Below are 24,390 nucleotides of genomic sequence, written 5' to 3' on the forward strand. Positions count from 1 at the left end.
ACGCCTCGTATCATTTGCTGTGTCTGCTCTTCCCATTCGGAATCTTTGCTTCCTGCCACCTACATCAGCATGCCCCAAAATGCCATTTTGGGCAGCAAAATGCTGTGTTGTACGGCTCTTTATCAGACAGGAGCATTAGGAGCACTCTGACTCCACTGAGCTTCGGTGGCTGGAGGACGAAGGCATCTACAGGAGTTTTGGTGAAGGGAAGGGCGAGGATCACAGGCACCCAGGGCCCCAAACTGACCCCCAACCCCAAGAGAAGCCCTGGCATCCAGGTTCCCCTTCCCAGTGCCCAACCTCCTATCAGCCACCAGTAAATCGCACGCCAGGAGCTCCCAGTCCGTGACTGGGGGGCACTGGTCACTCCCCATCCCCCAGGAACCAGCCAGCGAGGGGCAATAAGAACTTGTGGCCTTTATTGCCCCCATGGTGGGCTCAACTGCCCTGGAGAAAACAAATACCCCAAGAGAGGGCAAATAACCCAAAGAAGGGGTTAAGTATCCCCCGGGGGTAAAAATACCCCAACAGGAGGAAAATTACCCAGAGAACAGAGCAAATATCCTTGGGTAAGGGGCAAATGCCCCCCAAAAACTGGGAAAATACCCCAGAGAAGTGCAACAGATACCTCACGGGAGGAAATACCCCTGGGGGGGGACACAAATACCCCAAGAGGAGGCAAATACCCCGGAGGAGGGCAAATACCCCCGGGGGGGGGGGCAAACACGCTCATGGGAGGCAAGGCCCCGTAGTGTGTCTTTGATTGCCCCTCCCCCCCGGCCACAAAGGGCAGGGTCAAGGGTCATTAGGGTCAGCCCCAGGGGGCCTGTTTGGAGAACAGGTCACCACAGGTCAAGGCCATGGTCAGAGGTCAGTCCTGGGGCCGAGAGTCACCAGAGAGCTGAAAGGGTCAGGGGTCGCAGGTCACTGCTGGTGGCTCCGGGGCAGGGTCGGAGGTCGCCATGGGGTCGGGGCAGGGATTGCAGGGTGCTGCGGATCGCACAGGGTCGGAGGTCACTGTAGTGTAGCCCCGGGGTCGCAGGGGGGTCAACCCTGGGGTTCCAGGTCACCAGGGGGCAGCCACAGGGTCACAGTTCACTGGGGGTCAACTCTGGGGTCACACATTGCCACGGGACAGCCCAAGGATCATAGGTTACTCGGGGTCAGCCCCGGGGTCACAGGTCACTGGGGATCAACCCAGCGTCGCAGGTCGCCATGGGTCAACCCCGGGGCCGCAGGTCGCCGTGGGCTGCGAGGGAGCAGGGTCGGAGGTCACCATGGATCACGGCCCAGGGTCGGAGGCTGGAGGTCAGTCCCGGCGCAGGTTCTTCAGCCGCTCCTCCAGGTCGGCGTCGGCGTCGGCCAACGCGGCCGCAGCCTCGGGCGCCCGCCCCTCTCCCGCTGCCAGCGACCCCCCCGGCGGGGGCAGCGCTGGGAGCAAAGGGCAAAGGTCAGGGGGGCGGCAATCACAGGTGACTCCTTCCCCCTCCTCCGGACCATCCTGAACCCAAACATCCCACAGCCGCCCCTCAGAGCCCCAAATCCTCCCTCAGTTACTCTTCCAACCCCTCATTCGCCCCCCCAAGTCCTGCCCTGACTCCTGAAATACCTCCTGGATCCTCTCCAACATCCCTCAGACTCCCAGGTCACTCCATTATCCCCCAGTTACCCCTCAAACACCCCTCTAGACCTCCATCTGCCCCAACATTACACCCCAAATATGCCTCTGGATCCTTACGTGCTCCCACAGTTAACTCTCCCCAGGCTCCCCATTACCCAATGGTCCCACTCACTGGCCAGCTCATCGGTGAGGGTCAGCCCCAGTTCGTCCAGCACTTGCGACACCACTGCGTCACTGGGAGAGGATGGAGTGGTCAGGAGCCACACTGAGACCCCTGACTCCCCATTTCCCCCGTCCCTCAGACTGAGGGTCTCCAACCTTCCCCATCCCTCCTCAGGTGCCCTTGAGCCCCCAGTGTCCCCTGTCACCCCTCACAGTGCCCTTCACTTGCCCTGGCCCCTGAGTTGTGCCCGGTGTCTCTCCAGTGTCTGCTGTCCTCCTCTTCTCCATTTCCTCCTCCCTCATGTCACCTTGTGCCCCCACATCCATGTCCTCATTCTCTTTTCCCTCTCACCTCTCCTCCTCATCATCCTCATCTCCCATGGCATCATCAATGGCGTCATTCATCAGTTCCTCCTTCATGTCCATGATCTCCGCTTGCTTCTCAAACTCCATCATGATCTTCTGGATCTGCGGCAGCTTCAGCTGGAAGGACATGGGGACATGGCATGGGGAAATACAGCATGTCCCTGCAGCTCAGGGTTGCCACGGCCTTTGGGACATCCCTTGCTGCCATTCATGGTGGCCATGGCCTTGGGGACATCATGACTATGTTGGGCAGTTTGTGGTGGACATGGCCTTGGAGATATCCCCTGGGACAGCTCATGACGGCTATGGTCTCAGGGACATCCCCATGGCCATCCAAGCAGTTCATGATGGCCATGGTCTCAGGATCACTGTCATGGCCACCTTGAGCAATTTGAGGTGAACACAGGCACCCACCTGCCGGTTCATGGTGGCCATAGCTTTTGTGACACCTTTCATGGCCTGGGCCATGGAGTTGTTGGACTTGAGGGTCTGGATTTTGAGGGACACAGCTTGCACATTGGCCCGCATAGTGATGAACTTCTTCACATAGCGCCGCGTTCGCACTAGGTCCTTCGCCATGATCTTCACCGCATCCTGTGGGCCAGGGGACCTTAGGTGGCCACAGGGTCCGTGGGGATCCCCAGAGCCCTGAGGGATCTCCACAGCCCCCCGCCACACACATACATCTCCTAGTCCCCACCACAGTGACCAGACTTCCCCTCTGTGTCCCCTGGTCCCTTCCATGTCCCCCAGTCCCCTCTGCATCCTCTGCTCCCAACTTTGGTTCCCTTGTCTTCCCCACGTCTGTGGTCCCCTCCGCCTCTCCTGGTCCCCACCATGGTCCTCTGGTCTCCCCCGTAGCCCCAGTCCTCAGTAAGCCCCTGCTCCCTTCTGCATTTTTTTGTCCCCATTGTGGTGCCTTGGTCCCCTCTATGTCCTCTGATCCTGCCTGTGTCCTCTTGTCCCCACCACAATCACCACCAAAGCACCTTGGTCTGCTCTGCATCCCCCAGGTCCCACATGAATCCCAGTCCTCTGTTTCCTCTGGTCCCCTCCACATCCCCTAGCACCCTCCATGTCCCTTCATCCCCACCACAGTCCCTTCCATGTCCCAAAGTCTCCACCACAGTGCTCTGATCCCCTCCATGTGCTCTGACCCCCTCCAAGCATCTCAGTTCTTGCCACGTCCTCCAGTTCTCTCCTTGTCCCCTGGTCTGCCCTGCAGTCCTCTGGTCCCTCCAGGTGCCCTAAGTCCGCACTACAGTGTCCCTCCCCTCACCATCTGCCCCTGCTTGGCCATCTTCTTGATGTCGACGATGATCTTTTTCTCCTGCGTCTCCAGCTTCTGGCGCTCACGGTCCAGCTCCCGCATGGCCCGGGCCAGCGCTCGCTGGTTCTGCCGCAGCAGCTCCTCTGGCGTCTTCCGGCGCCCGAACAGCAAATCCATGATGGCAGCGGGGTCTGGGGACACGGGGGAGGGAAGCGACATGCAGAGGAGGACCCGGGCTCTGCATGAGGCCCCTACTGCCCTGGGCTCAGGATGACCCCAGACCCTTTAATGTCCCCTGAGGGGTCTGGGTCCACCCCAGACCCATTAACAACCCGAGGGTTTAGCTGCCCCCCACTCCCACCACCCCCCCAGACCCATTTGCAACCCAGCAGGACCAGCCGCCCCCCTCTGTAGCCACTTACACCCCAGGCTCCGCCCTCCTGCCCCCAGGCCCCACCCCATCACCATGTCAACAAGAAGCCCAGCCAATCGCCAGGCAACAAGGAACAAGAAGCTCCGCCCCCTCCCTTCGGGCCCCCTGCCTGCCCACAGCGGCCCCACCCTCCTCTCTATGGTGCCGCCCAAGATGCTTCGGGCCTCTCCTCTCTATCGTTCTTCTCCTCCCAGACTGTCCGCTGAAATGATCAACTCACTGACAACTCTATGGTTTGAGCGCCCCTCTGTGGTGCTTCTGCAGGGCCCTTGCCCCTCTCTATGCCCCCCCCTTCCCCTTTCCACCCGCTCCTCTCTATGGTCCGGGGAGCACACCCACCCCCGGAGGCCTCCACTGCTCTCTCCAGTCGCCCACCCCCGTAGAGTCTCTTCTGGCACCCCTCTATGACCCAGGTCCCCTCCGGAGGTCCTGGGTCCTCTCTATGGTCCCAGGCCTTTCGCCTCTCCCCTGTGCTGTCCCGCTCGCCGGTACCCTCTCCACCGGGGCCCTCCGATACCAGGTCCCTCTAGACTCCCCCGCCCTGCTCTATGGCCAGCTGGTACCGGGTCCCTCTAGACCCCTCGCCCCCCCCCCCTTTATGACCCCCCAGAACCGGGCCCTTCTAGACCCCCCCGCCCCGCTCTATGACCTCCCGGCACCGGACCCCTCTAGACCCCCCGCCCCGTCCTAAAGGCCCCCGGTAACAGGCCCGTCTAGACCCCCCCGCCCCGCCCCGCTCTATGACCTCCCTGGTACCAGGCCCCTCTAGTCCCCCCCACACACCCCTATGACCCCCCGGTACCGACCCCCATCGGGCCCCCCTCCCCGCCCCCTCACCCCGATCCTTCCGCGTCTCCCGGTCTCTCCCGCGCACTTCCGCAAACTCCGTGACGTCACACGGCCGTTTCGGTCACGTGGCGGGGAAGGACGCCACAGCTCCGCCTTCCAGGAGGTTCAACCATAGAGACAGAGCGGGAAGAACGGCCCTGCTGAGCGCTCCTGTGACCGCTGCGGCTAGCGAGAGGCGAAGAGCCAGGAAACGTCACTTCCTGCCCGCGGAGGGGTCGGGGGGGGGGGGGGGAAGCAAGAGCGGCGCCTTGGGCGGAGACAGCGACCCCTGCCAGCGAGGCGGCCGCGGCGACTGGGACACAACTGGGACGTACAGGGGGTGGGGAGTGGGCCACACTGGGAAATACTGGGGGTCACGGGACACAGTGTGTGGGCAGGGGGTGAACTGGAACCTACTCAGGTCACTGGGACACACTGGGAGCGGGCACTGGCACACAGCAGGGGTTTGGGACACACTAGGGGAGAACAGGGCTATGTTGCAAGTGGGGGACTGGGCGACACTGGGAATACTGGGACAAGGAACTAGGGCACATTGCGGGTGGAACCAAACATACCAAGGGGCGCTGGAAGAAGATAGGGGTATACTAGGAGCAGCAGGGAGAGGAAACTGGGCATACTGGGGGGCAATTGGGAGGCCCTAGACCAAGATGACACTCGCAGGGGCTAAGCATCCCCTTCCCCCCTCCCCAGTTAAACCAGTAAGGCCAAACTGGCGCCACTGCCAAAGGAAGCACAGACACAGAGTGTGGGGGGGGGAGCCGCCGCTCGTTACCGTCGCCCTTTAATTACCCTCCGCGCTCGCGAACAGCCCCGGGGAAGGGGGGGCGCGGGGAGGGGGGCCCCCCCCCGCCCCCGGGGGGGCAATAAATAGCGGGGGGGCGGGGGCGGGGGCGGCCCAGGGGGCGCCCGGACTGGGCGGACTGGGCAGCCGAGGGCTACTTGAGGCAGCGCTCGAAGTAGGTAGCGCCGACGTAGCCGCCACGCAGCGAGCGCTGCACGTTCTGCTCGAAGAGGCGCCGGTTGCTCTGCAGCACTTCGGCCGCCTCCTTGTTCAGCGGGTCCTCAGGGTTCGGCTCCTGCAGGGAGACGGGGAAGCGGAAAGGGGGAGAGGGGGGAACACGGTGTCAGCTTAGCTCCGGCCGCTTCTCCCCCCATCCCGCAACAGCCCCTCCCCCAACTCAGGGCTCCAGATACACCCTAACTGCCCCCTTGGTGTTCCCTGGTACTCCTCAATATCCCCTGATACACCGCCCAATAACCCCTGGTTATTATCAAGTCCCTTGATCCTCCCTGGTACTCCTTGATATCTCCTGATACCCTTTAATGCCCCTTGTACTTCCCTCTATACCCTCAACACTGCTTAACAGGCCCCTTGATGCACTCTGGCTCTCCTAAATGGGTCTTCGTAACTTCCCAACAGCCCTCAATACCCCTGAGCACCCCTTCTGCTTTCCTCGATACCCCTAGTGCTGCTTAACAAGCCTCTTGATGCTCCCTAGTACTCCTTAACAAGCTGCTTTCATACTCCCTGGTACTCCGTGGCTGGCCCCTAAGGGCTCCCAGGAGCTCTTTGACATCCCCAGTATCCATAAATGCCCCACATGCCTCCCTCAGTACCTTCTAGTGCTCCTTAGCAGCCCCCTTGATACTCTCTGGTACTTCTTTAACAGGCCCTTGGTACTCCCTAATAGTCCAGAAGAAATCCCTTGATACTCAGTGGTATTCCTTGATACCCCCTGATACTCCTTTAACACCGCCGTACCTTCTCAATATCCCTTGGTGCTCCTTAGCAGTCCCCTTGGTATTCGCTGGTATATGTTAACACGTGCTTCCATACTCCCTGGTACTCCTTAATAATGTCTTTGTTACTCCCTGGTACTCCCTAAGATCCCCCTTCAATACTGCCTTCTTGACAATACCCAGCGGTAGTCCTAAGCAGCCCCTCAATGCTCCCTGGTACTCCTTAACATCCCCTAAAGCAACCTCAGTACCGCCTCAATGCTCCTTAACATCCCCACTGATACTTCCTAATACTCCTTGATAATCCTTAACCCCACTGGATACACCCAATATTCCTTAGCACCCACCCATGGCCCCTTCAATGCTCCTTAATATTCTCATGCCACCTTCAATACTCTTCTGATAATCCTTGCCACGCCTGATACCCCTAAATGCCCTCCCTCAATACCCCTTGATGCCCCCCGGTACTCACTAAGATCCCCTTGATACTCACAGTACTCCTTAAGAGCCACCTTGATACATGCTGGAGCTCCTTGATACCCCACAATACCCCCACATCCCATCAGTACCCCAGTACTCCTTAACAACCCTTAATATCCCCCTAAATACCCGATTACACCCTGCAATATCCTCCTAGTACTCCTGAATACATTCTATACCCCTTAGATCCCCTCAATACCCAGGTACCCCCAGCGATACCACTTAGTTAATACTCCTTAAAACCCTGATATTTCTCTTAAAAACCCTTATCTCCTTGATACCTCCAATATGCTTTATCACCCCGACATGTCTTAATACCCCTATATATCCTTGAACCCCCATATAATACTCCTTAAAACCCCTTGAAATTTTGTTAAATGACCAAATATCACCCCAGGCCAAGAAAGAAGCTCCAACCCCATTTAACAAGACCTCCAGTATCCCATCAGCTCCCTTCCAGGGTAACTCCTAGCTTAAGGGGACTATTAAGAGGAGACTGAAGAAGTTCTTGTCCCTGCCCTGGCCCCCAAGAGGAGTAAATGGGGTTGCAGGGTTGTTCTGAGTTTTGGGACAGGGTTTGGAGACAGCATGGGGTGGTCTAGGGTCACTGGGAACCACTTCAGGGTGTCCCAGAGCCAGCAAATGCCACTCAGCATCATATCCTGGGGAAACCCTAGGGTGTCCCAGGGTCACCCCAGGATGGCCCAGGGCCACTGGAGGCCTGTATGGGATGTCCTGGGGCCACCTGCTGTGGCACACAGCCATCAGTTGCCCCCAGGAGGTTTCCAGGGCCACTCAATCCCCCCAGAGAGGTATCTTAGGGCCAGTGGGTATCCCAAGGCCACTAATAAGTGCCTGAGGGCAACAGGGCCCCCATATCGGGCATCCCAGGGGTGACATGGGGGTGTCCCAGGGCTACCATCTGCCCTTGCTGGTGATCCAGAGCCACCGCATGGTGTCCAGGGATGACTGAGTGTCCTCAGGGTGCATTCCAAGAGCATCCTAGGTCTACCCCAAAGCCATGGTGGGTGCCCCACATCCACAAGATGCCCGTTGGGTGCCCCTAAGTCAGCAGCACTCACCAGGAACAGGTACTGCAGGCCGTAGATGATGGAGTTTATCGTCAGGACAGGCTTCCAGTCCTCTCTGGGGACAGAATTGGGCGTTACCAGGGAACACTGTCCCCCATGCCCTATTGGGGCCAGCCCAGGGACCTGCCTAGTCACGGGAGCAGCACACGGACCCAGAACACCACGTGGCCCCTCTTCCCCTCCCTCATGGGCATTTGGTGGGTGGGCAGGGACCCAGATCCAGTTGTGGCCACCCCAGATGTGTCCTTGTCCATCCTGTGGCCACCTCCAGCCATGTCTAGGGCTGCAAGGAAGAGTGACGCCTGGGCAAAAGACACCCATCAAGGTGGATCAAGGGGGCCTAAGGGGCACGTGAGACCAAATCCAGCTGTAGCCACTCCAGATGTGCTTGTGGCCAACACAGCCCTACCCACAGCCTACCTGAGGATGTTGAGACAGACGTTGCCCTCCAGGTCGATGTTGGGATGATAGACCATCGTCTCGCACTTCACCTTCGGTGGGTCGTGGGGATACCCCTGGCCAACCTGGGGGCAAGCAAGGGGCAGGATCGCAGCTTAGCACCTGGGCAGCACATGGCCGTGGCCACATGCTAACCGGTCCCTAGGCCCACCCCAAAGTCAAGGGTCGACTATGTAGCCACCAGCCATGTCTTGGTGGCCACCAAGCTGCCTCATTCCCATCTTCAACCCGCAGAGCGGATATGTGGTGACTGATCGCACCTTGGTGGCCAGCAGCATCTAATCTAACCCAGGTAGACATCTATCTATGTTTTGGTGGCCACTGATCACACCTTGGTGTGGCCACCTGCCACTACCCCAACCCACAGTGTAGACTCCTGGCTACTGCTCCCATCTTGGTGGCCACAAGTTACATCTTAATAGCTGCCGGCTTCTAGTTCCTATCCCAAACCAGACAACAGACATGTGGCTACTGGTCACATCTTAGTGGCCATCAACTCCTGATCCCAACTCCAACGCAAAAGGTAAGTACTGGTCATGTTTTGGTGCCTACTAGTCATATCTCAGCAGCCACAGCTCATGCTCCAAAGTATACAGTAGATACGTGACCACATATCATGTTTCAGTAGCAATAGGTAACATTTCAGTAGCCACCCACCCCCAACCCATCTCCAACTCACAGAATGAACTAGTTATATTTTGGTGACTACTAGTCATATTCTGGTGGACACCAACCCCTGGCCCCTAACCCAACCAATGGGATAGACATGTGGCCCCTGGTCAGATGCTGATGGCCACCCATATCCTGCTCCCCACACAGAGGGCAAGCTCATGACTCTGGGTCACACCTTGGTGGCCACAGGTCTCCCCTCAGTGGCCACTAGCCCCTCATTCCCACCTCCAGCCCCTGGGGCAGACAAGCGCCCCCCACCCATCTTGGTGGCCATAGGACAGGTCCTGGTGGCCACAGGTTCCCCCCTCCTCCACACACACAACTGACCTTAAAACTGAAGACGAATTTCCCACCCTTGTAGAAGCCCTGTGGAAGAGACAAATGTCACTGGAGGATGGGGACACAAGGATGCTGGGAAGACCCCAAGGGACAATGGAGGGACACTGGGGATGCAGAGGGGGCCTCAAGGGACAAGGCGGGACAGTTGGCACAAGAAGGTTAACAGGGATACAGAGGGGACCCCAAGGGACATGGAGGTGACAAGGGGGACACCGTGAGGATGGAGAAAGACCCCAAGGCCTTCAGAAGGACCTGGGGGCAGGAGACAGGGAGCAGAGGGGGGACAGAGGGCTCCCAGTGGACTGGGGTGGGGGGACCCTAGGGGCAACAGGGAACCCTGGGAAACAAGGAAAAGTCAAAAAAAAAGGACCCCAGGGTCAGCAAGGAAATAGGAGGAACCCCAAGGACAAGGGGTGGACCCGCACCTCGTCGGGGCAGATGAGAAGGCGGAAATGCAGCAGGTCGTCCTGGTCGGAGAAGTCGATCTCGCACGTCTTGGGCAGGTTCAGCTCGTTGATGTCTGGGGGACACGTGTTAGCGGGGACACGGCCAGGGGGGACACGCGGGGACACGCACGCAGGCCACGGTGGGGGGGGGGGGGGCGGGGAACACACGTACGCACACAGGTCAGCGGGACAGAGGAAAACACGCAAAGGAAACATAGAAAAAACACGGGTGGATCCAGGCCCTGCTGGTGCCCTCAGGTTCCTCCCCCAGCCCCGGTGTCGCAGGGGCCGCCCTAGCCCCAGGATCCCTGTTCCCCCCACCGATACTGGACCCGGTCCTGTCCCGGGGCAGCCAGTAGCAACCTCCCCCGCAAGGGGAACCAGTCCTGGGCCGGTTCACTCCAGTACCAGGCCTGATCTTTGCCCTGGTAGCAGCCTCCAAGGGGAAACAGCCCCAGCTCGGTCCGGCCTTGGTTTTCCCCGGTACTGGGCCTGGGCCTGGTTCTGTCCCGGAGCAGCTGGACCAACCCCAGGTGGGTCCAGCCTCGGTGTCCCCCAACTTCCGGGGTAGCTGGCAGCAGCCCCCCAGGGGGAAGAAGGCCCCAAACTCGGGGTAGCCCCGGTTCTCCCCCCCCCCCGTTGGTACCGGTACCGGGCCCGGTGTGGGTCACCTTTCTGGATACGGAGCTGGGCGGCCGAGGCCTTTTTACTGGTGCCCTTGGTGCCGCCGGCCGATTCCTCCTCCTTCTTCTGCTGCTTCAACGAGAAGAGCTTGATCATCCTGCCGGGCCGAACCGGGCCGCACCGGGCCGCTGCCGCCGCCGCCGCCGCCACGGGCCGCCCCGGGGGCGTGTGGAGGGGGGGGAAGGGGGCAGGGGGGCCGGGCCGGGCCCGGGGGCAGCGGCGGGGAGCCGAGCTGCGGCCCCCCCCAGCGGCTCAGCAGGGAGGGGGCTGGGAGGGGGGAAAGGGGGGAAAAAAAGGCGGCACCGGCGGCGGCACCGGGAGGCGGCACCGGGAGCACAGACGGAGACGGACACGGGGGGGGGGAAAGGGGGGGTCGGCAACGGCCGGCGCCGCTCGGTAACTTCCGGAAGCGCTTCGGAGCTTTCCGGAAGGGGCTTCGGAGCTTTCCGGAAGGGGGCGGTGACGGCGCGCTGGAGGCTTCGCGCCGCCGCTACCGCCGGCGCCCTTCGGGCTTTTCCGGAGGGGGCTCGGGCGGGCGCCGAACGCGCTTCGGGTTCTTCCGGAACGAGGGCGAGTCTTTCCGGGGTCTTCCCCCAGCCGATTCGGCTTTTTCCGGAAGAACCTTCGGGTCTTTCCGGAGGTGCTTCGGGCTCTTCCGGAAAAACCGCCCCTCCCCCCCCCCCCCCCGCACAACACGCACACGCTTCGGCTCTTTCCGGCAAGGGGGCCGAGTCTTGCCGAGCTCTTGCCCGAGCCGCTTCGGCTCTTTCCGGAAGCGGCTGCGTTTCGACGCCGCTTCGGTTCCCTTCCGAAAGTTTTCGGCTGTTTCCGAAATAGTTCGGTAGTTTTCGGCAGCTTTCGGCACCGCCTCCCCCCCCCCCCCCCCTCGGGTCTTCAGTTTCGGCACTTTCCGGAGCTACGTCAGCTCCCCTTCCCTCCCTCCCTCCCTCCCCCCCGGCTCCATTCGTCTACGGCGCGAGGTGGGAGGAGCCCCAAGCACCAGCCGTGCTCTGATACGCCCAGCCGCTCAGGGCGGAAGTAGAGAATTGAAGGCAGGCCTTGACATTTTCCCACTGGGCGCTGCCATCTTTATTTTGGGCCCCAGCCTCCTCTTTGTTGCAAGCACAGGGAGCAGGACCCGTACTTGGGGGGGCGGGGGGGAAGTAAGGCCCCAGCCTCACACCAGCCCTAGCCCCAGTCCCCAGGGGGCCCCTGTCCCCAGGGGGCCTCCTCCACCCCACCTCTGCACCCCCCTCCCCCCCACCATGGCAAGGACCAGGTCCGCCAGCTCTGGACCAGTCCGGCATCCATGCGGCCAATGCTTCCAATGGTGAGGATGGGGGGGGGGGGGGGGGGAAGGAGGAGCAAAAAACAGGCCAAATCTCACCCTAGGAGGGCGAGACAGGGATAGTGGGAGGAGTTTGAAGGACTGTGGTTTTATTTCTCTGGTGAATATAGACAGGGACAATGCTACAGGTGAGGGAAGGAGGGGAGGAAAAGTCGCTGCTGCATCCACCATCCCTCAGGTGCCGGGGGAGAAAGGGGCACAGAGGAGCTGGCTCCTGGCCCCACTCCCCTCTGTGGAGGTCTTCTCCCCCCTTGCAACCCCCCCCCCCCCCAAACAAGGTCCACACAGAAGGGAGGATGTCATGGGGCCAGAGGGCCTGCAGGGGAGGCCGGGATGCCTTCGGCCTCATCCAAAGGAACGATAGGATCAAGCAGGGCTGAGGAGAACTTGCGGTCGCCGAAGGTGGCGTTGAGTCGAGCCTCAAAGAATCGCTGCAGGCCCAGGATGGACTGCACATCTGCCTTGTCCTGTGGGGCAAGCAGACACCCCAAAAATCAATCCCTGGCCCCTTTCCTCTACCCATTCCTCTCACTCACCCCACTGTTGGACCCATCCCAATTCTTTCTCCCGCTCTGCTGTGCGAACCCGCGCTCCCCACCCCAAGCAGAAGCAGGGTATCCCAACCTGCTTCTCCTTGACCTCAGCCACCCCCTTTTGCCTCCCTGAGCCCGTCCTCCTGCCCAGACTCCAAGGGAAGACCATAGGGCTCTGCACCCCACCTCCGTGAGCTTGTTGAACTGGCGAATCATCCTCCAGACATCGCGGGCGAACTCCTCAGGGCAGCTGTAAGGAGGTGACAGCTTCTCCTGCAGCTTGGCCCGGATGAGGGTGAGATCGATGGCATCATGGCCCTCCTGGGGAAAAGAAGCAGAGGCAATCAGGGCACCGTGGGTGGCCCCAGATACCACCCCTAAAGCTCCCCTGTGGCACAGGACTCACCGGGGAGCTGGAGAGCCGGTGCAGGGGCCGACAGGGCTCGTGGCAGAGCAGCTCCAGCAGCACATGCTCACACTTCTGCAGGCAGAGAGCCAAGGTTTGTGAGGGAGCCCCTAGTCCTCTTCTTCCCAGCACTGGATCCTCGATCTACCCCCACCCCACCCCCCCACTACGCACCCGCTGGTCCAGGGGGCAGAGCTTGCGGGGTGCCCCCTCCTCAGGGCCAGGGAAGCTGGTGGCAAGGTCCTCACGTGGAGCTGGCAGATCCTGGCACAGCAGACATCTCCACTCGGGGCTGCAGGATCAGGCGAGGGATCAAGTGGGACCCAGGCGGCCCCACCTCTGCCAGAGCAGGCAGATCTCCCGGGATCTGGGCTCAGAGCTCCACAAGTGCCTGGCACCAATGGGTTGGCAGCCAGTAACACTTGGGGCAGTGGATCCCAACAGATCTCACTGAATTCCCACGTGGATCAGGGCCAGGTACCCAAGGATCGAAGGGTGGCGCATGCTAGGGATGAGGGGTACCAGCTCCCCAGGACTCTGGGATCAAAGAGGTCCTCCCCCATTGATCAGAGATCAATGCATGGCTGCCCACATGGATTGGGGCAGTATTTCCCAAGGGATCCAGGCTCCTGTGTGGGTCCCCACATGGACTGGGGCCAGTTCATCCAGCAGGGTCTGGGAGCAAAGGGTAGATCCCTGTGTGGATAAGACATGTCAGATTGCCAGGGATTTGGGATCAACAGGTGGATCCCAACATAAAAAAGAGCCAGAAAATCCTCGAGGACCCGGGCTTCAGAGGTAGATTCCCTCCCATAAAGCAGAGAAAGCAAATCCCCAGGCCCCTGTGATCAATGGGTAGGCCCCCACATGAATCAAGACCAGTCTCCAGGGATCATGGGCAGGTCTCTACATGGATCTGGGAGAGCAAACCCTGAGATGATCCCATGCGACTCAGTCATAGCTAAGGGGTAGATCCCAGGAAAAAAAAATCAGAAGATCCAGAGGATTCAGTGGCACCCAAGAACCCCCAAAGAAATCAGCAGATTCTAGGGGAGAGAAGTGGACCGGGGCTGAACAGCACCCAAACCTCCACAGCAATAGGCAGCACCAGCTGGTCTGAGGGGAGAGCTGAATTCTGAGGAAAATGGGAGAACTCTGAGGCCACTGATCACCAGGGAATCCAATGGCACCAGAGGATCCCCTTAGGGATCACAAGGGGTAGCAGCAATTTCACTCTCCTCCTGGGAGAAGGAAATTGGAACTGTCATAGATGAGATCTCAAAGATCTAGTAGCTCCAGATGATCTCTGAAGACCCAGGGAGCAGCAGATATCCCCCATCATATCCCAGAAAGCCAATGGGCAGTATGTACCACCCCTCCCCCAGAAGAGGGTTTCCCAAGGAAGAACAGTGGATCCTGGAGATCTAGCAGGGCCAGAGCATCCCTACGGACAGGGAATAAGCAGATCCCAGGGAGATGGGGCAATCTTGGGGAAGTGGGGGGGGGGGGGAAACAAGTGGCAGTGTCCCCTGTGGTGTGAGGGCTCAATGGATCCTGGGGATCAGGCATACCTGGGGACCTCCTGGAGGACAGGGAGGTGGCAGTCGAGATGGTAGCAGTGCTCACAGCGGTCGCACATCACCACAGCACCAGCCTGGCGACACACGCGGCAGCAGGCCACCCCAGGGCCTGGGGCGGCTCCCACAGGGCAGGACCCCATCCCACGGGAAGTGCCAGGAGACGCAAGCACCCTGGAGTGCTCGGACACCAGCCCCACCGGCTTGGTGTCTTGGCCATCCCCAATGGCTGCCTCCTGCTCCTCCTCCTGCGGGCAGGAGAGCAGAATCAGCGGGTGGGATGTGGGCGCAAGCACGTGGAGACGTGGCCATCACAGAGCAGAGAAGCATAGCTGAGCACTCACCTTAACAGTGGGGGGCCCAGGGGGCCCTGGCTGCACCCCCCTCTCAATGACTATGAGGTTGAAGTCCTCAGCCGAGGTGCCCGGGAAGACACGGAAGACGGGGGGCTGCGCAGCCCCCGAGAGGTCCAGGTCCAGGCGTTCCAGACTCACCCGTGGCACCTTGCGAAGCAGAGCGTTCACTCGGCCCTCAGGGGGACGGCTCCTGGCGAGCATCAGGGTGCTCAGAGATGTTTGTTCCCCCTGCTCTGTCACCCTGGGTGAAGTCCCTTGGGATCTAGGGTGCTGGCAGCCCCCAAATTTGGGCCCAGAAGCCCTTGATCTGCCAGGGGCTCTTGAGTGGGGGGAAAATTGGGGTGCTGGCAGCCCTGATCCCCTGGGGAGAGAGAGAAGACCCCAGCCATCCCCTGGGGGCAGAATGACAAGGGTTAGGAGAACCATAGTATGGGGTGACAAGGGAGAGGGGAGCCACGGCTATAGGGTGACATGGGACAAAAAGGTCTCAGCCACCCCCCAATGCAGGGGTGACAAAGGACAGGGGAGCCTCAGATATAAGGTGACAAGGGACAAAAGGGTCCCAGATACCCCAGGACACAGAGTGACATGGGATGGAGGAATTCCAAGTACAGGGTCACAAGGGACATGGAAGGAACTCAGGAGTCCCAATCACCCCTAAGCATTTGGTGACAAGGGACAGGGAAACCTTGGGTACAGGGTGACAAGGGACAGAGGGAGTCCCAGCTACCCCTAGGCAGAGGGTGACAAGACAGCCCCAGGTACATGGTGAGAAGTAGTCCCAGCTACCCAGGGCATGGCGTGACAAAGGACAGATGAGCCTTGGGTATCGGGTGACAAGGGACAGAAGGGTCTCAGCCACCCCCAGAAATGGGACACCATCTTCTGCCCCCCTCAACCCACTGCAAAAGGGGAGGCACCCTAAACCCCCAAGCCATCACCATTACCGCTTAATCAGCAGCTCCTTAATGAACTCCTCCTCCTCCTGGGGAGGATTAACACGTTTTCTCCTAAATAATGAGTTCGTAAGGGCACCTTCAAGGACTCAAGAACTCCTCAGGGGTTCCTGTCCAACCCCATCCCAAAGAAGCTCCATGCAGACCAGATTTGCCCGAGCCAGGAGAGGGCTGGAGGCCTCCCAGGACAAAAATCCACCCTCCCCAGCAAATACAAGGGACATAGTGGTCCTGTCTCCCATCCTCTGTGCCTTGGTACAGGATGACAAGGGACAGAGTGTCCTAGCCACCCCCTGGAAACAGGGTGACAAGCGGTAAGAGAGTATGAGTTATAGAGTGACAAGGGACATGGGGGGGCCTGACCACCCCCAGACATGAGGTGACAAGGGAAAGGGATTGCCCTAGTATAGTTTGACAAGGGAGAGGGGTGTCCCTGCCACTCTCTAGGCACAGAGTGACAAGGGACAGGGGTTGTTCCCGGTATGAGGGGACAAGGGGGTCCCAGACATCCTTTGGATAAGGGGGGGGGGAGAGTGGCACAGGACAGGAGAGTCCTTGGTATGCAGTAATGAGGGACAGGGGATCCCCAGCTATGGGGTGACAAGGGAAGGGGGGGGGGTGTCCCAGCCAAAGCTAGGGCACAGTGTGAGAAGCGGAGTGAGGGGAAGACTTGGGAATAGGGTTACAAGGAACAGGAGAGGCCAAGCCACCCTAGACATGGGGTTATAAGGGACAGGAGGGGACCATGGAGGGGTCCCAGCCACACCCAGTTCCCAAGTCATGAGGGGCTAGCAGAGCTGTGGGTGACAAGGGTCACCGTGGGTCTTCCCTCCACTCACCTCTTCACTCCAGTAACAGCAGCTTCAGGGGGGGCATCAGCTGCAGAGAAAAAAAAAAACTGTGTCAGGGACATTCCTCCCACTCTTCCTCCCCTCCCCCACTCCCTCCCAGTAACCCCCAAGGCCCCCCCGCACAACACTCACCCAGCTCAGCACTGGCAGCCACGTCCCCGGGACTGTCAGCAGGTTGCGGGGTGAGACGCGGCGGGGCAGGGTCAAGGCAGTCTGGCTCCTCAGCACTCCGGGTCAGTTGAGGCAGCGGGGGTGTCTCTGGCCTGCCCCCAGTGGCCTGGGGGGCACTGGGGGCCCCCGGGGCACCCTGTACCTCCTCACTGTTGTGCCAGGATCCCGCCAGGGGCTGCAGGAGGGGGCCAGGAGCATATTGCCCTTTGCTCACCACCGTGGCTTGCAAGGGCGCCTGGGAGGATAAAGAAGAGGCAGCTCTGTTATTGTGGGGGGACACTTGCAGCGTGCGCCCCCAGGATCTACCCCTTGCCACGCTGAGGTACCTGCGAGACACCCGGGGCCGGGCTGGGGCTGCGGGGACTGGCCGTCAGCGGCTGGGGGGTGAGGGGCGGCGGGGGACAGCTCCGCTCCGAGATGATGGTCCCTGCGAGGCAGACAGAGGCATCAGAAGAGCCCTGCCGCAGGCGGGGTGTCCCTGGGGCATCTCCTCCCCACAGGCTCACCGAAACTCTCGGCGCTCTTGGTCCAGGCATTGAGGTCCCACTGGAACTTCATGTCACCCTGCGGCTCCACGGGGTCCACTATCACCTTGAGGGCACGGTGGAGCTGGAAGTAGATCTGGGGGCACAGGGCACCCGTCATGCCAGGGAGACCCCAAGGGGACCCACGGCAGCATCACAGGGGCACCCCCTGATGGAACAGGGGCACATGGTAGCACCCTAGGGGTGCCCACTACACTGTGGGGGCATCTGTCAGCACCCTCGGGGCACTCATTCTGCCACAGAGATTCCAAGGGGACAGAGAGCAGCATCCTGGGGGCACCCACTATGCCCTGTGCGCATGAAGGGAACCCATGGCAGTGCCCCAGGGAAGCTTGTCACATATGGGGACTGTAAGGGGACATAGAGCAGCAGCGCAGGGGCACCCAAACTGCACCCCAATGGAACCCATTTCAGCACCCTGGGGGCATCTCTCACACCCCAGGGACTCCCCAGGGGACCCACTGCACCATCCCAAGAGCACCCATCCTGTGTGGAAACCCCTAAATGAGCCCACTGCAGCAGGAACACAGAGTGGGGTCCAGGGGACTCATCATGGAGGTAAAAGGGACCCACTGCAGCACCCTGAGGACATGAGGGGGATTACAGGGGAACTGTCACACCACAGGGACTGGGAGGCAGAAGGACATGGCCATAGGAACACAGGGCACTCTAAGAATGCTGAGGGAGGACCCTGAGATTGCTAAGGGGGAGCCAGGGGCCCTGGGCACCCATTATGCCACAGAGGGAAGAGCTGAGGGAGATGCCCAAGACCCCAGAAAGACCCTCCCAAGCCAAATCTGCATGAACTGGGGTCAAACCACCCCCTCAGGGGACCATCTTCTGACCCCACTTGGTGCCACATCCCTTCCAAACAGCATATTGAGGGCAAACGTCAACAGAGACTGGATGTGGACAGGGCACCCCAGGCTGAGATGCAACCCAGCCCAGTGCTCAGCTTCTCTCTCTAGCACCCGTTTCCCCATTGTGCCCAGCCCTGGAAAGCAGGGTGAACACGACAGGGAAACCAGTGGCCCTTATGACCCATCCCAAGGGAGTTCCCTGCCCCCAGGACAGGTAAAGTGGGGATGCAGGAAGGGGGTCCAGCCCTTCTCTGGCTCACCAGCTTCTTGGAGAGCAGCAGAGCAGTGCTGTTGTCACTCTCCAGGGCCCAGGAGGCAAAACGGAGGATATGCTCCTGATGCCGCTGCAGTTTAGTCATGGCCCAATGCTGCCGCTCCAGTTTCTCCTGCTGCCCCTCCGTCACTTTCTACAAGGAGGGGGAACACAAATGCCATCAGCAGGGACAGACCAGGATGCGGTGGCTGCTGCTAGGTGGATGCAACCACTCCCCAAGGCCACAAAGGGCAGAATTAAGCCAGAGGAAGCTCACCTGGGCATCGCTCACTAGCACCTTGCCACGCTTGTTCAGCTCTTTCATGATCTGGAGGATGGCCATCTTCACGTCTACCTGCACCCGCTTCTGCACGTCCGTCACCTGGCGGATGCTGCCGGCAGAGAGGGTCGGGGTGAGGGGGGCCGGATGCTTCCCACCAGGGCAGATATCGCTGCCCAGGGCAAGCAGGGGTACGTACGAGCTGCGCACTTCCTTGGTGGAGCGCTGCAGGCTGGCGTGTTTGTCGCCCAGGCGCTTCACCAGCGCCGCCAGCATCTTGCGCTGGTTCCTCACCGCATCCTCCAGGAACTGGTACCTGCAGGAGGGGAAACTGAGTCATCAACAGTCCCCAAAATGGTGGGAGGCCTCTTCCGCCACTGATCCGTGGGTCTCCCCGCCACTGATCCGTGGGTCTCCCCAACACATCGCTCAGGGGTCTCAGAAATAGTCCCGCAAAAATTCAGCTCCAGCGCTCACCAGAGCAACAAATCCACTTTAGTTAGTTAACCTGCTCACTGCTTAGCTAACCTTGGCCATTAAGCCATTAAAAAAGTCATCAAAAAAGCCACTAAAAGCCATTAAGTCATTAAAATAAATAAAAATCAATATGAGTTAAGCAGCTGACAGAGGTAAGCAGCTGGTCAAGCCAAAAGAAAAAAACCCACAGTCACTTAGGAAATATCATATTAAATTTTAAGCGAGCTACCTTAATCTGGTTTCATACTTGTTATATATATTTTAATGTTTGATTAGTCATATAACTAATCAAACTATCCACTATTAAAAGCTAAGCAGCTAATTAGGTAACTATCCAAACTTATCAGTTACAATTGGGAAAAACAAAAAAAAGTCAAGCTAACCTAATTAACTCCTCATTTAGAAATCAACCACATATTTAATGGATTTAAGTAACTAACAAACCAGAAAACTAACCAAACATCCACTAAAATTCAGGATATTTTAACTAGTCAATGAAAAAAAATTTTTTTTTTTTTTACAGATTCATTAGCTAGATAATCACTAGGAAGTATTTTAACTTAAACTGATTTTTAAGGGATGACTAAAAGTTACGTAACTAAGCAAACTGATTATAGGTTAAAACCATCAAGCTAACTAATTAACCACCTCACTGACCAGTGAATGTACAAACTCCACTTTTAACAGATAAAAAACTAGGCATAAGTAATAAGGTATCTATAAAAAATAAAATTAAACTAAACAAAGAACTAGAAAGGTAACCACATTATCAAGTACCATTTTAATTTAAGATTATTTTAAATAAATAGTTTTAATCATTAAAAAAAAATCAATGTAATCAGCCTGAACACTAATCAGATAAATAGTTATCAGTTAAAAGGAAAGTTAATCTGAAAATTTAATACGTTGGCAGATGATCACTTAGATTTTTAATGATTAACTAATCAAAGCCAAACAGATTAAAAACTAAAACCAACCTAAAAATAAAACTGACCAGTTTGCTAGGTAAAAAATTAGTTAATTAGATACTGTATCAATTTACTTGTCCCTTAGAAAATATTCAGTTGATGTTGATGGGCTTTATTGAAGGTGTTTTTTTCTTTTTTGAATTGTTAACTAATGAATAGGGTTAGTCAGTCAGCTCCATCCTGACTCCAATGCTTTTTTAATGGCTAACTGGTCAGTTTAGTTACCTGACTTCTTAGTTATTCATTAAAAAAAAAGTTCCAAAAAAAAAAAAACCCATATATATCTATAAAAAAATCCACTAGCTCAAAATCAATTAAAAGTACTCCCTGATGTTACAGAACTGATAAGCTGCAGGATCAAATTTTAATTGATAAGTAGAGTTTGATTTAGATCCAGTCAGATAACTGACCAAAGTATTACAGAGAGAGCAAGTCAGATATCTGATCCAAGTGATTCATTAGCCGTGAAAAATCAGTTTAGTTGTATTTAATTATGACAGTAATCAGGAAACGGACAGGCACCCCCACTCACTTGTGATCCTTGTGTGCGTTGAGCTGGCAGTCGCGGCAGGTGAGCGTGTCACACGTGTCGCAGAAGAGCACCAGCGGCTCGTGCTTGTGCACGGCACAGTACACAGCGCGCTCGCCCTCCTTCGCCTTGGAGCCACCTGCGCAGCGAAACGCGGCGCAACATCACCACGATGTCACCGGCACCCGCTTTGGCCCCTTCGGAGGCACACAGGGACCATCCCACCCCTTCTCGATGTCCCTCTGTGTCCCCATTCCCCCCCTCCGCCCCCCGCCGAAGTCTGCTGCGTCCTGGCAATGCGACAGTGACAGACCTGTGGCTCGCACCGTGTGGTCCTTGGTGTACTTGACTCGCTGGTGGGCCTCCACGCACGTCTCGCACAGCGGCTCCGAGCACTCCACGCAGTAGCTGGTGGCCAGCGCGTTGTCCTCACAGCTGGTGCAGCACTAGGGGACAAGGCCCCGTCGGGCGACACGCGTGCCGGGCCAAGCCCACCCCAAATGCCTGGAATTCTCTGGCATCTCATACCGAGGCCATGCTCACACTTCCGCCTCTCCCCAGCAAGTCGGAACTTGTTTTAGCCACATCTTTATGTTAGCCACATTATTCCAGACATTTTAATCACGTTACATTTTTCAGCTGTTATTACGGGAACAACTTGCTTCATTCCTGCCCAGTTTATGCAACACGTTTCCCCCACACACACACAAAAGGGCACGATTAACCCTTGAACCACTGGAGAAGGAAGGAGGACAACCCAAGGGCAAATACAACTGAATTATTACCAATTAGATAATTTGAGCTACAAGCACTGCCACGGCACAGATAAAAAATAATTTGCTGATGTGTTAATAACATCACCCAAACACAACAGGCCAAGGAGATCCTTGAGTAGCAGCTAGGAAGGGTGATGCGTGCTCGGCCCTCTCCTCGTCGAGGTGTCCTGGATCAATGCCCAGCCGGCACAGAGCCTTACCTGGTTTGAATCGTTGCTGTCGGCGACCGCCTCAGCCCCGCTGTCTCTCAAGAAATAGTTTTCCACAATGTCCTTCAAGTAACACTGATGCTTGCAGATGGGGCAGTCGACCACTGCGGGGAGGGAAGCGGTGGGGTGGACGCAGAGAAGGCACAAGACGTGGCCCCTAACTGCCGCCACGTTTTGCCCCGATTGCAGTGTTTCGCTTTAACAGTGATGTTTTGCCTCTCCAGACTCTCCTAGCAACACCAAAGGACCTACGTGGTGCCTCGTCCCCTTCTTCATCCTCCAAAACCTCCTGGGAGCAGGCGGCAGGGGCCATGCTGGGACAAAGCAGCTCCACAGCAACAGAGACAAGTCTCCAGGGCTGGCAAAAAAGCCCAGTCTGGAGGCAACCTCTCCCATGAATTTTTTCAGCAGCGGAGCTCTTTCAGAGGGGAAGAAGGAAGAACCCAGAGCAGATGGGAGGAGGTCCTGGATATTTGGCCAGTGAGCTAAGAAGCCCTCAAAAATGAGGCAGTTGTTCAGGCTAAGCTGAAAACCTCACTCTAAAACCAAACTCTTCATGGAGAAGCACAGTCCAGGTGGCCTGTCACAACAGGTGATCCAGAGCAGACACATCAGCACTGATTTCGGCCACACAGAACCTCTGGGGGTCCCTGCTCCTACTCAAGCCCAACACAGGACCAGTTCAGACCAGGTTCCTCCCAATGACATGCAGGCATGGAGTGAATATCTCCACAGATGGAGACTCACTAGAGCCCATCGCTGCTTGGGTCAGGGCAGATGGGACCTCCTTGGTCTGACCCACATCCAAAGCAGGTCCATCTGCAGCAGGTCCCTTGTGGCCACGTCCAAACCCTGAAGACCTCTAAAGATAGAGGCCTATCACATCCCTGGGTCTCTCCCCAGCTGTATCCTCACCAGGGCAGAGGGATGGGACTTCCAGAGATCACTGCACCAACCTCAATCAAAGCAGAACTGTCGCCAACACCACATCAAGGTGTCAAAAGCTTCATCTAGCTAGACCTCCAAGGATAGGGACCCATCACTGTTCTGCCCCCTCCAGACGTTTCTCCAGATGATCAACTTGAACCTCCTCAACCACGAGGCACACTGGGCACCCCTAGCTGCCTCCCCCAGCTCCATCGCCAACAGCCACTGGTCTACCCTTCCTCCTCCTCTCCAGGGCTTTGAGAAAGGGTAAGCCGCTGGCAACGGTTGAGATATCATCTGTCACAGGTGGCAGCAAGAGGAAGCAGTGCTTCTGATCTCTCCGGAAGCTTCTCTGCCTGGGAGATCTCAAGGCAGGGGGCACTGACAGAAGAGGGCTCCAGATCTGTCGCAAGGAACCACCATGGAGGCAACCATGAGCAATGCCAGGCCCGGCCACAGGTGCGACAATCCCACGCTAAAAAGGACCCAGGTAGTCAGGCAACATCAACAGAGCTATGGAGCAGCTACGGGCTGTCCAGCACAAGCTGGTGACAAATTGGGATGAGGCCAAAGGATCCCACTGAGCACAGCGTACGCACCGAGTGGCAAAGCGAGACCCAACAGTCTTCCCCAAGCAGCAAATCACCTCTGGAAAAACCCAGCTGGAGACATGCACCAGCTTTAAAGCACTGCCGGGTGCCTGGCACCTCCCTCGCCCTGTTAGCACAGGGCCTCACACCTTCCCACTCCACACACCCATTAGCACAGGGCCTCACACCTGGCCCCCCTATCCCGTTAGCACAGGGCTCCACACCTGGCCCCCCCCTTCCAGTAAGCAAGGGCCTCGCACCTGCCCCCCTCCCCCAGGAAGCACGGGGCCTCGCACTCCCCCGTTAGCTCGTCCCCGCTCCCTGCGGGTCCCCCGAGTCCCGCCGCCCCCCCACCCCAGGCCTCACCTGGCCCGTCCTTGGCGGTGGTGGCCGGTGAGGCGGCGGGGCCCGGCTCGGCCCGCAAGCAAGGCCGGCACACGGAGTGGAGGCAAGGCAGCAGCCGCGGCTCCCGCTCGGCCCGCAGCCGCTCCCGGCACACGCCGCAGCGCTCGAGCAGGTCCAACGAGTCCAAACGCGCCTCGGCGGGGCCGGGACCACCCGCCTCGGCCGCCGGCCCCGACATGGCGCCGCCCGTTCCCCTCAATCGGCCCCGCACCGGGAACTCGCACGCCACAGCCAGCTGCGCGCGCAGCCGCGCGGCGGCCCGCCCCGCCAATCAGCGACCCGAGAGCTGCGAGGGGGCGGGGCCTGAGGGAGACTGACAGGGAGATGAAGCAACGGGAGGCGCCCGTTGGCGGGGAAGGCGGGAAAACAAAGCGAGAGACGAGCCGCCCGTATGTGACCATGAGATAGGCGGGGTTAAAGGGAGATGGACCAATCATCTCGCTGAGCGGAGGAGGCCACAACCAAAACCCAATAGGCGTCCGCAGAATGAGGATTGACAGGTAATGGAAGCCAATCCTCTTCCTCTAAGCACCTCCTCGACTAGGCTTCCAGGGCGAAACCTGTCTCAAAGCCCGGAGAGCGGGCAGGCTCTAGACCAATCACCGACCGAATCACCACAGGGAAGGCGGTGCCTTAAAGATGAACGTGGCTCCTAGCTAATCGGCAGCCCTATTCCTCGGGGGGAGGCGGGGCAGAAGCTCTGACAGACAGAGCTGTGAGCCAATCGCTTTCGGAAGTACCTCAGAGAGGTCCCCCCTCCT

At 58.3% G+C, this 24,390-nt stretch overlaps 3 protein-coding genes across 7 annotated transcripts; all 3 read right to left on the reverse strand.

The window, feature by feature from the left end:
- Positions 1-402: 402 nt before the first annotated feature.
- CHMP2A (charged multivesicular body protein 2A) lies at positions 403-5,349 on the reverse strand. 2 transcript variants are annotated; one of them, XM_062593036.1, is made up of 6 exons: positions 4,690-5,349; positions 3,429-3,610; positions 2,564-2,743; positions 2,136-2,266; positions 1,794-1,855; positions 1,217-1,431 (listed from the first exon to the last, which is right to left on the reverse strand). In XM_062593036.1, the coding sequence occupies exons 2-6, from the start codon at positions 3,594-3,596 to the stop codon at positions 1,310-1,312; spliced, it is 663 nt and encodes a 220-aa protein (XP_062449020.1). In that variant the 5' UTR covers positions 3,597-3,610; positions 4,690-5,349; the 3' UTR covers positions 1,217-1,309. The 2 variants fall into 2 exon arrangements, with proteins under 2 accessions (XP_062449019.1, XP_062449020.1); XM_062593035.1 differs by lacking the exon at positions 1,794-1,855 and having other exon boundaries at positions 403-1,431.
- A 96-nt stretch (positions 5,350-5,445) lies between these two features.
- On the reverse strand, positions 5,446-11,182 carry UBE2M (ubiquitin conjugating enzyme E2 M). The gene is made up of 6 exons (XM_062593044.1): positions 10,600-11,182; positions 9,908-10,002; positions 9,471-9,509; positions 8,433-8,536; positions 8,004-8,067; positions 5,446-5,777 (listed from the first exon to the last, which is right to left on the reverse strand). The coding sequence occupies exons 1-6, from the start codon at positions 10,706-10,708 to the stop codon at positions 5,637-5,639; spliced, it is 552 nt and encodes a 183-aa protein (XP_062449028.1). The 5' UTR covers positions 10,709-11,182; the 3' UTR covers positions 5,446-5,636.
- Positions 11,183-12,209: 1,027 nt separating this feature from the next.
- Positions 12,210-23,845, reverse strand: TRIM28 (tripartite motif containing 28). 4 transcript variants are annotated; one of them, XM_062592998.1, is made up of 18 exons: positions 23,591-23,845; positions 21,699-21,811; positions 21,036-21,168; positions 20,726-20,861; positions 18,948-19,064; positions 18,746-18,860; positions 18,476-18,622; positions 17,317-17,431; positions 17,137-17,237; positions 16,772-17,045; positions 16,628-16,667; positions 15,780-15,842; positions 14,821-15,022; positions 14,471-14,724; positions 13,074-13,191; positions 12,900-12,974; positions 12,680-12,814; positions 12,210-12,427 (listed from the first exon to the last, which is right to left on the reverse strand). In XM_062592998.1, the coding sequence occupies exons 1-18, from the start codon at positions 23,805-23,807 to the stop codon at positions 12,260-12,262; spliced, it is 2,523 nt and encodes an 840-aa protein (XP_062448982.1). In that variant the 5' UTR covers positions 23,808-23,845; the 3' UTR covers positions 12,210-12,259. The 4 variants fall into 4 exon arrangements, with proteins under 4 accessions (XP_062448982.1, XP_062448983.1, XP_062448986.1 ...); XM_062592999.1 differs by lacking the exon at positions 15,780-15,842; XM_062593002.1 differs by lacking the exons at positions 12,210-12,427; positions 12,680-12,814; positions 12,900-12,974 and having other exon boundaries at positions 13,111-13,290.
- Between the last annotated feature and the right edge of the window lie 545 nt (positions 23,846-24,390).

The sequence above is a fragment of the Rhea pennata genome, chromosome 21 (genome assembly GCF_028389875.1).
Source record: "Rhea pennata isolate bPtePen1 chromosome 21, bPtePen1.pri, whole genome shotgun sequence".
In the NCBI taxonomy this organism is placed as follows: Eukaryota; Metazoa; Chordata; class Aves; order Rheiformes; family Rheidae; genus Rhea; species Rhea pennata.

Coding starts and splice junctions, on each gene's coding strand:
- CHMP2A (XM_062593035.1), bottom strand. CDS start 3,596: ATGGATTTGCTGTTCGGGCGCCGGAAGACGCCAGAGGAGCTGCTGCGG. Junction 2,744..3,428: donor TGGCCAAGCAGGGGCAGATG/GTGAGGGGAGGG, acceptor CCTGGCCCACAG/GATGCGGTGAAGATCATGGC. Junction 2,267..2,563: donor TGGCCACCATGAACCGGCAG/GTGGGTGCCTGT, acceptor ATGTCCTTCCAG/CTGAAGCTGCCGCAGATCCA.
- UBE2M (XM_062593044.1), bottom strand. CDS start 10,708: ATGATCAAGCTCTTCTCGTTGAAGCAGCAGAAGAAGGAGGAGGAATCG. Junction 8,537..9,470: donor AATTCGTCTTCAGTTTTAAG/GTCAGTTGTGTG, acceptor GCTTGCCCCCAG/GTTGGCCAGGGGTATCCCCA. Junction 5,778..8,003: donor GCCTGCAGTACCTGTTCCTG/GTGAGTGCTGCT, acceptor GTCTCCCTGCAG/GAGCCGAACCCTGAGGACCC.
- TRIM28 (XM_062592998.1), bottom strand. CDS start 23,807: ATGTCGGGGCCGGCGGCCGAGGCGGGTGGTCCCGGCCCCGCCGAGGCG. Junction 18,623..18,745: donor TGCTAGTGAGCGATGCCCAG/GTGAGCTTCCTC, acceptor CCCTCCTTGTAG/AAAGTGACGGAGGGGCAGCA. Junction 15,023..15,779: donor AAGGAGCTGCTGATTAAGCG/GTAATGGTGATG, acceptor GATGCTCGCCAG/GAGCCGTCCCCCTGAGGGCC.